General features: G+C 36.7%; 1 protein-coding gene across 1 annotated transcript in view; it reads left to right on the top strand.

The window, feature by feature from the left end:
* The window catches only part of LOC136838413 (serine-rich adhesin for platelets), a 549,424-nt gene that overhangs the window by 118,644 nt on the left and 415,780 nt on the right, over positions 1-15,000 (top strand). Inside the window, 1 exon segment of the mRNA XM_067103288.1 lies at positions 12,639-13,984. Coding sequence (XP_066959389.1) covers positions 13,740-13,984 — 245 coding nt within the window. The 5' untranslated portion in view covers positions 12,639-13,739.

Here is a 15,000-nt window from a genome sequence, read left to right as displayed (position 1 = left end):
CATTGGTTTCTAGACATGAAGAAAAATCTTAAAGTATATTTAAATATATATATATATATATATATATATATATATATATATATATATATATATATATATATATATATATATATATATATATTATTTACATATATACTTACACTAATTTATCTTCTGTTACTGTTCTATGACCATGGCAGATGAGACGCCGGTTTGTAATATCAAATCAATCAATTAATTTTGGAGCAGTTCTGCCAATGATTGTGTTGTAAATTTTGAAATCAATACATTAAATAATAACCTGTTATATGAAACCTACCAATTATTGAAAAATTATTGGATAATTAGTTTTCCTGACTAATTAGTGATGATTGATTGATTTGTTTATGGGTACTAAAACTGGCTGTCACACTAATTAATAAACAAAAGACCCAGGGAAAAGGTAGTTTTAATATTTAGTTTTACAAAAACACTCTTGTACAATTTTGTTCCAGTATGTTAAGATTTTATGCCTAATTTTCCTTCTCTCTCTCTCTCTCTCTCTCTCTCTCTCTCTCTCTCTCGTCATCGACGTCTTGAAGAAAGAAATTCAAATTTTATTTATCCCAATACATATCCCTGAATCACCTTATGAATCCCAGTTTTAGCCATAGAATATGACCTCATCCTGCGAATGTGACCTCAGATCCAGAGGTCATTACTTGATCCCCAGGTCATGACCTGGATCCCGAGGTCGTTACCTGGATCCCGAGGTCGTGTCCTGGATCCTAAGGTCGTGACCTGGAGCCCGAGGTCGTGACCTGATCCCGAAGGTCGTGACCTGGATCCTAAGGTCGTGACCTGGATCATGAGGTCATGACCTGGATCATGAGGTCACGACCTGGATCTCAAGGTTATGACCTGGATCCCGAAGTCATCACCTGGATCCCGAGTTCATGACCAGGATCCTGAGCTCACGACCTGGATCCCGAGGTCTTGACCTGGATCCCGAGGTCGTGACCTGGATCCCGAGGTCGTGACCTCGGATCCCGAGGCCATGACTCCATCCGGGGAACTTCCATTAGCGATATTCGATATTAATTTGTGAACCGAGCTCTGTATATGATCATGTTCGCCCTATTGTAAAATATTTTGGCGGATTAATTAAGCACGTGATCCGACGGATCTCTCTCTCTCTCTCTCTCTCTCTCTCTCTCTCTCTCTCTCTCTCACGCAGGCTATTCAATATGCAGGGGGATTAATGTATTACCTAGGCTCTACTCGTATTAGAATTATTATTAGCAGGTATGTATAATGATTTTCATCAAGGGCTGTGTGGAATTTTTTTTTAAGGGGAGTCTTTTTGAAGGGAAAATTTTTAGAATTTGAAGGGGAATTTTTAAGGAGAGTTTTTATGGGGAATTTTTCAAAATGGAATTCTTTAAAGGGAATTTTTGTAGGGAACTTTAAACGGAATTTTTGTAGGAGCTTTTAAATGAAAATTTTAAATGGAATTCTTTAAAGGGAATTTTCATAGGGAATTCTATGAAGGGAATTTTTAAAATGGAATTTTTTCGGGGATTTTTAAAGGAAATTTTTTAGGAAACTTTTTAAGCGGAATTCTGTAAAGGGAATTTTTAGGGAATTTTTTAAGGGAACTTTTAAATGAAATGTTTAAGGGAATTCTCTAAATGGAATTTTTTAGGAAACTTTTTAAGGGAATTCTGTAAATGGAATTTTTTAGGGAACTTTTAAAGGGAATTTTTTAGGAACTTTTTAAGTGGAATTTTTAAAAAAAGTTTTAAGGGGTAAAATGTTAAAGGGAATATTTTTAATTAAAGGGAATTTTTAAGCATTTTGTAGTTTGTCTTTTTTATGTTGAAATTTATCTCTTATTTTTTCTAATATCTTTCTAATTAATTGTATTATTAGTATTTTTAATTGTAGTGATATTATCAGCGACGAATATTAACTGTGAATATAACCAGATATATTTCAGTTTACATCTCATTATTATTATTATTATTATTATTATTATTATTATTATTATTATAGTATTATTATTATTATCCTATCCTCCTCCTATCCTATTATTATTCCTCCTCCTCCTCCTCCTCCTCCTCCATCTATTATATTTCAGCCTTTTTGAAATCAAGTTGGACCATCATCATAATTATCACCATACAGCCCCATCTGAATATTCAGCTGGACCACCATCATCATCATTATCATCATCCAGCATCATCATCATCATATGCAAATGAAGACTGAGCATCGCTATTATTTTCATCATCACTAAATGAAGATGGTGGACCGTTTGGAAATCAAGCTGTACCGTCACCAATCTTCTTCATCATCATCATCATCATCATAATGACGACGAGATGGCCATCCGATTCTCCATAAAGGGAGGAGGGGGAAGGGGGAAGTTTTCCCACCTCCTTAAAATGAAAGACCCTCAGAATGAAAGATACGTCTAGTCCGGCCATCAAACATCAACATAAGGAATCTCGTCTCGCATATATTATGAAAGACAGAGGTCAAATCTGAAAGAGGGGGAGGGAGGGAGGATGGGAGATGGAGGGAGGGGGAGGGGTTGGGAGGCACTTTGCATAATCTGACAGAGGAGCTTATTCACGAAGTAGGAGGAGGAGGTAGGAGGAGGGGATAGGAAGGAGAAGGAGGAGGAGTGGGAATCTGCTGGACTATTGTGAATGGCCCCTTCTATCTGCCAAATGTTGCAAAAAAAAAAAAAAAAAAAAACTTAGCGTCATTTCTTTTATGGGTGTGTGTTTGTGCTTGTGTGTTTGTTTGTGTGACTATGGCGATGAGGAAAATTCTCTTGGGACGGGACGGGTTGGGTCTGTTCACTTCTTTGTTTATTTTTTCTTTAAATGCTATTTTTTATATCACAAGTTTGTAAATAAATATTTCTGTTGTATTATCTCCTAGAGTAATACCTCCATTGCAGTTTGGGGTTTTAAGCCTCTCTCTCTCTCTCTCTCTCTCTCTCTCTCTCTCTCTCTCTCATCAGGAATTAGTACCTCTGAAAATTGCTGTAGAATTTTAATTTTTTATGAAAAAGTTAATCACAACGAACACCTTCCTTTCATAGCTTCCTATAAGATTTTTTTAAGAAGTAGGATTTTTGTTATGAAGTAGGCTATATTTCTAAGTAGGATACGTCTATTCTATTAAGTAGGATTTGTTTCATCGTCACCGTTTCGCGGGAAAGACAGGCTCACAGCCTTGTCGCTGTCAGAACGGCTCCCAATCCCGCTGTGGAAGTTGGTCTGCGGTTCACAGCAGTTTGACAAGTTGTCTAATCACCGTCTAGGTTGGAGCGTCCAAGTGCCACAAGTTGTTCTGAGAGATTCTGGAGCTCGTTTTGTGCGATGGAGCGGCTTGGAGCCGGGAAAATTGGTGCGCACATGCTCTTGAGCGCGCACAAACACACACACACATACATAAGGATATTGATGTCTCGTATATCATTATGAAGGGAATGAATTAAAAAATCAGTGATTAAATATTGGTTGGGTTTCAGCAACTGTGGTCCTTTGAGAGAGAGAGAGAGAGAGAGAGAGAGAGAGAGAGAGAGAGAGAGAGAGAGAGAGAGAGAGAGAGAATAAATACACGTTTAATCTTATACTAGTTTATCTTGTATTTTGAAGTGTGAATTAATTACATGAGGGTCGTTCAGAAATGGAATATGAATGATTCTCTCTCTCTCTCTCTCTCTCTCTCTCTCTCTCTCTCTCTCTCATGAACACAAGGTTTCATGAACACAAGTCCAACAACTCTCTCTCTCTCTCTCTCTCACATGCACCCAAGATTTCAACGCCCCAACTTTCTCTCTTCTCTCTCTCTCTCTCTCTCTCTCTCTCTCTCTCTCTCTCTCTCTCTCTCATGAACACAAGGTTTCAACGTCCCAACTTTCTCTCTCTCTCTCTCTCTCATGCACCCAAGATTTCAACGCCCCAACTTTCTCTCTCTCTCTCTCTCTCTCTCTCTCTCTCTCTCTCTCTCTCTCTCTGTGACACCTGCACATTAAGGCACCGCGCATAGGGCCAAGGAGGTGTGAAATTGCGTCAACACGCGAAAATTAGGACCTCAAAGGATACGGGGGTCCTTTTATGTAGGATTTCTCTGGAATTTCATCACGGCGTAATGGGATCAGCATCTCCTTTTCATTTTATTTCACGGCTGGAAGGGAGGGGGGCGAGCGGAGACCCCTCCCCTCCCCCTTCCCCCTCTCCACCTTCCTTTTGAGTGAAGGGGAGCGCAGGTAATTTGCAAATGAGTTTCGACAACTGGTTGTTATTTTCGCGGGTGCTTTTCACCTCGTGGAAGGTTCCCGTTTTCTATGTTGAATTTTTTTTGACAGGTGTGTTTGGTTTATTGTTAATTTTTGGGTAGGAGTATATATATATAATATATATTTTTTACAGCTGTTTGGTTTTGATGTTTATTATTATATAAGTATGTTATATATATATATATATATATATATATATATATATATATATATATATATATATATATATGTACATATTCAAATTATGTATAACATATATATGTGTTTGTGTTAAGGTATATGTATTAATTATGTGTGATACCCGTTAACAGTCATGTATAGTCAAATGAATACATATTGTATGTATCAAATGTGCATGTATACTTAACTGTTTGTTCTTTCATGATATTTTGTGTTCCAGTGATTCTCTCTCTCTCTCTCTCTCTCTCTCTCTCTCTCTCTCTCTCTCTCTCTCTCTCTCTCTCTCATCACACGAAGCCAGTGTGGGCCATTAGATCTCCAAAGTTCAGTGGTAACCACTGGAACAGTTAATTTAGAAGTGCTTATAACAGTTACACTCAGGTGAAACGGCATTTATGGAGGCCGTGTTTACGCTAGCTTGGAGGGGTTTGTTGCTAGCTGCAATGCTTCAGAATTTGTCTCAGGAGTCCATTGAGAGAGAGAGAGAGAGAGAGAGAGAGAGAGAGAGAGAGAGAGAGAGTTGGGATGTGTCTGAAACCTTGTGTGCATGTGAGAGAGAGAGAGAGAGAAGTCTTAGAGAGAGAGATTTGAGAGAGAGAGAGAAGTCTTAGAGAGAGATGAGAGAGAGAGAGAGAGAGAGAGAGAGAGAGAGAGTTGGGATGTGCCTAAAGCCTTGTGTGCAAGAGAGAGAGAGTTGGGATGTGTCTGAAGTCTTGTTGCATGTGAGAAAGAGAGAGAGAGAGTTGGGATGAGAGAGAGAGCCTTGGATATGTCATGAAGCCTTGAAAGAGAGAGAGAGAGAGAGAGAGAGAGAGAGAGAGAGAGAGAGAGAGAGAGAGAGAGAGAGAATAAATATGAACACTCGAAGACCACCTGCCAAATATCTGATTTTGAGATCCAGTTTCTTTCAGAAACATCTAGAAAGGAATTCCCTAACTACAGGTGTTCGAGGGGCCAAGTTCGCAGTTAATGAATAATTGTCCTTTCCGTAACTGACGCATTCTAATTATTCATCGGACACGGGAATGAATTACGCTTAAATATTCATGAGGCAAAATAGTAAATTTTTCATTAACATTGGAACTGCAACGGACCAAAAGTAATTATATCCTTGCATAATATGTCGGATTAAAAAGACAATTATTCACGAGGCATTGTTTTTATTTTTTTATTCAGTGAATGATGAAAAGGATATGGGACGCCATCAGCCATCAAAGTAATTATATTATTATTATAATATTATTATTCAAAAGATGAACCCTATTCATATGGAACATTGCCCACCAATTTTATTGACTTGAAATTCAAGAAAAGAATATGTTATTATTATTAACCATCATTATATATTATTATTATTATTATTATTATTATTATTATTATTATTATTATTATTATTATTATTATTATTATTCAGAAGATGATGAACCCTATTCATATGAAACAAGCCCACCACAGGGGCCATTGACTTGAAATTCAAGCTTCCAAAGAATATATTATTATTATTATTATTATTATTATTATTATTATTATTATTATTATTATTATTATTAGATTATTAACCCTATTCAGAAGATGAAACAAGCCCTTATAGAACACCACAGGGGCCATTGACTTGAAATTCAAGCTTCCAAAGAATATATTATTATTATTATTATTATTATTATTATTATTATTATTATTATTATTATTATTATTATTATTATCCAGAAAATGTGAACCCTATTCACATGAAACAAGCCCACCACAGGGGCCATTGACTTAAAATTCAATCTTCCAAAGAATCTATTATTATTATTATTATTATTATTATTATTATTATTATTATTATTATTATTATTATTATTATTCAGAAGATGAAACCTTTTCTTATAGAACCCACAGGGACCATTGACTTGAAATTCAAGCTTCCAAAGAAAATATTATTATTATTGTGGCATTTTACTCAGTATTATTATTATTATTATTATTATTATTATTATTATTATTATTATTATTATTATTATTATTATTATTAAAAAAAGATGAACCCTACTCATATGGAACAAGCCCACTACAGGGGCCATTGACTTGAAAGTCAAGCTTGAAAGAATGTATTATTATTATTATTATTATTATTATTATTATTATTATTATTATTATTATTATTATTATTATTATTATTAAAATCAGAAGCTGAAACCTTTTCATATAGAACGTTACGGCGTTGATTTGAAAGAAACAACAGAAGGTTATCGGAAATACAGAGAAGAAATCAGTCATTTAAAAAAAAAACTTTAGGTCATTTGCATATAGTCGACTTCCATTCGACGGGAGAGACGGCGTCTCTCGACGCGAGAAGGATTACAGCAGCCAGGATTAGTAGGATTTAGTGGGGATTAGATTCCCTCGCCGTTTGTATAGGGCAAGGCGTAAGTAGGAGACGACACTCTGGCAACAACAACAACTTGGCTCAGATCAAAAGAGAGATGGGGGTTCACCCCCCCTATTTAGGGGGAGGGAAGGGAAGGGGGATTGGAAAGGAGGGGGATAGATCAAAAGAGGTTCCTTGGAGGTATGGGTCTCCCCCCTTTTTTAAGGGGGAGGGAAGGGGGAAAGGGAGATTAGAAGGGAGGGGACCAGATCAAAAGAGTTTACGGTCCCCTCCCCTTTTTAGGGGAAGGGAGGGGGGAAAGGTGGTACCAGATCAAAAGAGGTATGGTTACCCTCCCCTTTTTTAGGGGGAGGTTAGGGGTAAGTGGGAAAGGGGGATTGGAAGGGAGGTGAACAGATCAAAAGAGGTATGGGTATCCTCCCCCTTCTTTAGGGGGAGGTAAGTGGTAAGAGGGGAAGGGGATTGGAAGGGAGGGGACCATATCAAGAGAGGTATTGGTCCCCTTCCCATTTTTAGGGGGAGGACGGAAGGGAAGGGAAGGGGCGATTGGAAAGGTGGGTACCAGATCAAAAGAGGTATGGGTCCCTCCTTTTTTTAGGAGGAGGGAAGGGGTAAGTGGGAAAGGGGGATTGGAAAGGTGGGGGCTAAATCAAAGGAGGTATATGTCCCCCTTCTTTTTTAGGGGAGAGGGGAGGAAGTAGGAATAGGGGGATTTGAAGGGAGGATGCCAGGTCTAAAGAGGTATGGGCCCTTCCCCCTTCCTTAAGGGGGTAGGGAAGAGGGGAGGGGGTTGGAAGGCAGGGGGCCTAGGTCAGTAGTTAGGGAAGGGACTCTAGAATATACACCTCTTTCTTTTAATTAAGTTTTCCCCATTTAAAGGTCTAACTAATTTAAAGGGCCACCTCCCTTAAGGTAACAAGTAAACACCGAATTTGGTGACGTCAGCTTCGAGAAGTTTACACTACAAAGTGTGCTGTAAATTGAATAGCTTTTTTTCTCTTTTCTTTTGAGTTAACGACAAGATTGGCAAGTAGAGAGAACCCGTTTTTGCAAGGGGAAGAAATTGGTATCAAGAACACGTGTTGGAGAGAGAGAGAGAGAGAGAGAGAGAGATGTATAGTGACTCAGATTCACACTTTCCAAGAAAGAGAGGGAGAGAGAGTTGTATAGTGACTCAGATTCATACTTTCGAAGAGAGAGAGGGGAGAGAAAGAGTTGTATAGTGACTCAGATTCACACTTTCGAAGAGAGAGAGAGAGAGAGAGAGAGAGAGAGAGAGAGAGAGAGATGTACTGTACAGTGACTCATATTCACACTTTCGAAGAGAGAGAGAGAGAGAGAGAGAGAGAGAGAGAGAGAGAGAGAGAGAGAGAGAGAGAGAGCGACACGTATTGACTCAGATTCACACTTTCGAAGGTTTGTTAGAGAACTGTCAAAAGATCTTTGATATAAAAATTATATGAGAAAAAAAAATTAGAAGTTTATCTCAATGTTCTGAATATATGTCAATCGATCTCCGTGTATAAAGGTTTTGAGTTTTCCCAGTTGATGGTAACAGACATTTGTATTTAAAAATCACAGAGAAACGAAAATAAATATACGACATTTTTTTAGATATATTTGTCAAGGGCTTATCCTTGTCAATCTTGTCAGTCACAAAAAGTCTGAAGTAAAGCATACAACGTTTGAAAGATATTTGTTCATTTCACGCTCTTCAGAGCCATCGCAGCTAGCTACTACGGGTGGAAGACAGTTCAACGCAAAGCATATACCAGTTAACAGTTATTTCTTAAGGACTCCGAATATGTCAACAAACTAAGTATAGTTTTTAAAATTCTTCTTCTTCTTCTTATTCTTCTTCTTCTTCTTCTTTCTTCTTCTTCTTCTTCTTCACACTGAACTTACAGGACCTTGTTCCTGTAAGGATCTTTCTTCTTCTTTCTTCTTCTCTTCTTCTTCTTCTTCTTCTTTAACACTGACTTCACAGGACCTCGTTCCAGTAAGGTTCTTCTTCTTCTTCTTCACACTGACCTTACAGGACCTCCTTCTTCTTCATCTTCACCCTAACCTTACAGGACCTTGTTGCAGCCTGTATCCGATACTAGGTCATCTTTAAAAACGAGATCTGTGAATTATTCGTCCCATCGACGCCCATAGAACATTCAGGCCTTGTGTCCCCCCCCCCACTACTATAAAGGTATTGGTGATTATGAATAGGGAGAGGTTCAGTGAGCCTAAAATCGGGAAGTGTCAGGGGAATTAGGAAGCATGCGCAGAGAGAGAGAGAGAGAGAGAGAGATATTGTGTTTAATCAGTCAGCCTGCAAAAGAGATGCTGTTTGAGGAATGATTTCTGTAGCCAGGGTACAGTATTTTGTATAATACAGTATGTTATTGTTATTATAATGAGAAATTAGAATATATATATATATATATATATATATATATATATATATATATATATATATATATATATATACATCTATATGTTTGTTATATAATCATTAGAACTTTACTTTACATCTCTCTCTCTCTCTCTCTCTCTCTCTCTCTCTCTCTCTCTTTCTCTCTCTCTCTCTCTCTTCTCTCTTCTCTCTCTCTCTCTCTCTACCTATATATATATATATATATATATATATATATATATATATATATATATATATATATATATATATAGAGAGAGAGAGAGAGAGAGAGAGAGAAGAGAGAAGAGAGAGAGAGACATAGTACCAGTTTAAAGTTTTAATGACTTCTCTTTGGGAAAAAATATCAAGGAAAAAATTATAGTTTCATCGCCATTATTTTTTCCCAATTTTTTCCCCGGTTCCCTTTTCATCTTCTGCCTCTTCTTTTCGACCTTTCCTTCATTATTTTAATTTTTATTTATATTTTTACTGTTTTTTAATCTTTCGTGATATTCTTTTTGGAGAATAAAGATGTGGAGAGAAATTTTATGTATAAATGATGAGAGAAAGAAAATGTGATAAGGTGTGAGTTTAAACAATGGATTAGGAACTGAGAGAAATTTCTGATGAATTAGGAAGGAAGGATGATACATGGATGAAGTTAAAGAGGAGGATGACGTAGCAGAATGAGAGAGAGAGAGAGACTTTCAAAGTATATTAATACGTAAACAGTATGAATAATTATCTATTGAATAAGCAAGAGAGAGAGAGGGAGAGAGAAACTCCGCTTATATTAATACATAAAAGAAACAGCATGAATAATTATCTATTGAATAAGAGAGAGAGAGAGAGAGACTTTCAGATTATATTAATACATAAAACAAACAGTATGAATAAATATCTATTGAATAAGAGAGAGAGAGAGAGAGACTTTCAGATTATATTAATACATAAAACAAACAGTATCAATAAATATCTATTGAATAAGAGAGAGAGAGAGAGACTTTCAGATTATATTAATACATAAAACAAACAGTATCAATAAATATCTATTGAATAAGAGAGAGAGAGAGAGAGAGAGAGAGAGAGAGAGAGAGAGTTTCAGCTTATATTAGTACATAAAACAAAAAGCCTGAGTAATTTCCTATTGGATAGGGAGGAGAGAGAGAGAGAGAGAGAGAGAGAGAGAGAGAGAGAGAGAGAGGCACAGCCAAATATCGAGAAAGAAATTTAAAAACAAAAAAAAATAAATAAATGAAAAACTTCATCAAACTCCATCGCTCGATTACAGTGTACAGTGACCCAACGCATCTATGCCACCCTCACCATCAAACCACCATTTCCCAAACACTCACAAACAACTCTAACATACAAAAACATACACAACAAACATCGAAATATCTCTATCTTGGTGTGGGGGTGGTGGGGGAGAGGGATGGGCTCTCAGTCGGATAAACAAACTTCGCTGGATTAATGTTTGTTTTGTGAAAGCAGAAACAACACGGAAGCTTATCCCATTCCGTTCCACAACAAAAGATATTAGATGCTCTGTGGAATATTCGGTAGGTGGTATCGTTATAGATACTGTTTTCCTGCATTGCTTGATGATTGAAGGTTCATACCAGATGTGTGTTGTCTCTCTCTCTCTAATTGTCTCTGCCATCTCTCTCTCTTGTCTTAAAATAAGGTAACTAATTGTTCATGCCATCTCTCTCTCACGTCGTCTTAAAAGGTAAGCTGAAAGTCTCTGCCTCTCTCTCATGTCTTAAAATAAGTTGAAACTCTTCTCTCTCTCTCTCTCTCTCTCTTGTTCAGAAGGTAACTAATTGTTCATGCCATTTCTCTCATGTCTTAAAATAAGCTGAAAGTCTCCTCTCTCTCTCTCTCTCTCTCTCTCTCTCTCTCTCTCTCTCTCTCTCTCTTTACAAGTTTCCAGATTTGTGGTGAAATACGGCAGTATATATATATGTATATATATATATATATATGTGTGTGTTTGTGTGTATGTATATGTATATACGCGAGTGTGTATATATACAATTTTTGTATGTCTCCCCTCCTATCTTGACTTTTTAGTCTGCTTCCCTCGCCCTATTCCTTTTATCGGCTCTTCCCTCTGTTTGTTTACTCTCTCTCTCTCTCTCTCTCTCTCTCTCTCTCTCTCTCTCTCTCTCTCTCTCTCTCTCTCTCTCTCGCGCGCGGTTCGTTATCGAATCGACTCAGCGGTGGCGGGTAAAAGCATCATCAATTTGTATTTGTCTTGTGTATGCGTGTGTGTGCTTCGCTTTCGCTCTGTGTGTATTTTTGTGTGTTTGTGTATGTGTATGTGTGTGTGTGTATGATTATGTATATTACTTTATTTATCGTCTTAGCAGTTTCTTCAAAAAAGTGGAAAAGGGTGTATGATGTAATATGTGTGCATATACAGTATATATATGTGTGTGTATGTATGTGTATATATATACATACATACATGCATCATACCCTCGCATTTAGCGGGAACGACATATAGTACCCTACATCCTCATATAATGACATCTCATCATTTTTAAGCGTTCATCATCATCCCTCTGCTCCCTAAATAAACGTGAGAGAGAGAGAGAGAGAGAGAGAGAGAGAGAGAGAGAGAAAGTTATCTTTCTTCATTACCGTGGCGTGAAATTACGGTCTGTTTGGGTGGGGGGTTGTTCTGGAAACCTGTGTATTTTTTTTTTTTTTTTTTGGACAGTTAAAAGTTATTAAGTAAACTTTATCATAAGTCGCCGGGTAATTTTCCCCTCAGTGCTTCAGTGTTCGTCATTCCTGGGATGCAGTGAATGCAAATGCAGTGTGCTTGACTTTGTTTGTATGTATGTATGTATGTATGTATGTATGTATGTATGTATGTATATACATATATATATATATATATATATATATATATATATATATATATTATATACATACATATATGTATATATGCATATATACATATATATATATATATATATATATATATATATATATTACATATACATATATACATATATATATATATATATATATATATATATATATATATATATATATATATACATACATACACACACAAATATTATGCTACAAATTTAGTTTAACATCGAATTAATTTCAACGTCAAAAGATATTTTTGGCATAATATTTGTAACTAAAAATGTCAAAAGCTTCGTTAAGCTTACACGCGCACATTTGATTTGAGAGAGAGAGAGAGAGAGAGAGAGAGAGAGAGAGAGAGAGAGAGAGAGAGAGAGAGAGAGAGAGAGAGAGAGAGAGAGAGAGAATCGCATGACACATGAAAATCCACACAATACCATTTTGTAAGAATTCATATTATATTTTTATTTCAAATTTGTAAATTCTCCCATCATTAATTTAGATGTTTATTTCAGGCTTGAATATTTTATTCATGCAAATTATGTTGAGAATATTGTGACTTTAACACAAAAGCAAGAAATTCAGAAATTCATTCCATAAATGAAATTCGCCTGTGATTTGGAAAGGAAATTATTTTCTGTATATTTTTATGTAGAGAAATGAGTTAAAAAATGTTATCTCTGCGGAAAGGAATATATCAACAAAAAGTGGAAAGGAATATATCAACAAAAAAGTGTTTTGTTCTTTGAAGAAATTGGTGAGAAGAAGAGGCTTTGTTTGTTGTGAAAATATCTATTTACAGAAAAAATATCAGCTGACTCCTGCTAACATTTGGGAAATATTAATATGAGATAAATAGTTTCTGGGAAGGAGAGAGTAATTATTTGGAAAATACATCGCTGGATTAACATTTTAACCTGCGAAGGGAATTTGATAAGAAAAATCACTTTCTTTTTTTGTAGAATATGAATATTAATAGAAACTATATCAGTGGATTGGTGCTTCTCATAACATTTTGGAAAATATTATTGAACAGAAATTAGTTTCTGGAAAGGAAAGACTTAACCTTTTTTTTTTTTTTTGAAGAAAATTAATATTAATGGTGAATATATCAGGTGACTGGTGCCTCATATAATATTTAGAAAATATTAATGGAAGAAAAACATTTTCTGGGAAGGAAAGACTTAACCCTTTGAAAAATACATAAATGGAATAATATTTTTGCTAAATATTTATACAAGAAAGTTAATATTTACAAGAAAAGTTACCTGATTTCAATTAGTGGATTGTCTTCATTGAAATGCCCACCACCAGATAGCAAAAGTGATGAGGGCTTCAATGACCTTTGATGACCCGGAAGTGATGGGCACTCTGGGCATGCGTCTCGTCGTCGTACCCTCCCAGATAAGAACGACCTCATGACCTGTGACGCCTCGGGTCGTTCTCGTCCAAAAGAAGGCTTTTTTTCCCCTTCCCCTCCACCTCCTCACCCTCCTCCTCCTCCTCTCCTTAGAAGTAGTCCTTCCCTCTCCCTCCCCCTCCCCACACAGTTCCCCCTCCGGAATAGCTGAGCCTGTCTAGGGCATTCTTCAATGATGGGTATTACATAATAGACAATGGGCAACAAACACTCGAATGCCAATAAATGCCAGTGCCCCAAAAATGCTAGGAAACACAAGCACCAGTGCAGTGAAAAACAACACGCGAAACAACAGCAGCAACAGCACCATCAGCACTTTCAGCACGCACAGCAACAGCAGCAGCATCACAGCATCTCGGCCCCCCAGCAGGAGAAACCGCACCTGCAGCAGAAACTGCACAGCCCTTATCACACCAATGTTGTCCACTGTGGCGGGCCCGGGTGAGTATGGCCTTAGATACTGGAAGTGGGTCTTTCCTCTCTTTTTTTTTTAGGGGGGTATTGGGTGGGTGGGTAGGGAGGTGAGTGGGTTGAGGGGGGTTAAGGGGGTGTCTTACGAGAGGTGGAGTCATGGACAGATTAGATAGGGGGCCTTTTTCTTTTTTCTTTTCTTTTTTTTTTGTCTTGGCTGTTTGAAAATGTGGCCCTCTTGACCTAGATTTTTTTGTTTTTCTTTTTCAGCGGATTTTATCTGTATGTGTGTATGTGCATATGTATTTGAATAGGCTGTGTTTATGTAATTACATATGTATACAAGTGTATATGTAATTATATGTATACATATATTTTCTTCATCTAAAATATTTGTCCCTCCATGTATGACGAAAAATTTGTATACTTTAAAAATCGTGTAAATCCACACATGGATATGTATATTATTTTGCATATAAAAAATTATTAGAATAACTTCATTCTCCTTGTTGCTATTGTATTTTAGAATATATCCAAACCACCTTTCAGTGAGATTAGAATTCAGATTCTAAATTGTATTTTGTATTTTGATCCAAACCACCTTCCAGTGAAATGAGAATTTAGACACTAACCCAGCAGAATTGATTCTCGTCTCTCGACGTCTGAAGGAATAACTTGAAGGAACGACTTGAATGAAGATTTCAAGGACAACCTCAAGTCCAGTAGGTTAACAATAGTCGAGAAGAACAGCTGTTATTCGCCACGCACTTGTCTTTGTGGGCCTTTGTTCTATTCTACTGCAGGTGCGATCTGAGAGGCTCTGTAAGGCCATCCGTGATGCTCTTTTGAGTTTTAATTGCTTTTATATTATAAGTTTTTATTATTAGTTTTCTGTCCGCCCTCAGATCTTCAAAACTACTGAGGCTAGAGGGCTGCAAATTGGTATGTTGATCATATACCCCCCAATCATCAAACATACCAAATTACAGCCCTCTAACCTCGGTAGTTTTTATTTTATTTAAGGTTAAAGTTAGCCATAATCGTGC

The sequence above is a fragment of the Macrobrachium rosenbergii genome, chromosome 5, assembly GCF_040412425.1.
Source record: "Macrobrachium rosenbergii isolate ZJJX-2024 chromosome 5, ASM4041242v1, whole genome shotgun sequence".
Taxonomy (NCBI): domain Eukaryota; kingdom Metazoa; phylum Arthropoda; class Malacostraca; order Decapoda; family Palaemonidae; genus Macrobrachium; species Macrobrachium rosenbergii.
The sequence above is the reverse complement of the archived record's forward strand: the minus strand, read 5'-3'. Positions and strand labels throughout refer to the sequence as shown.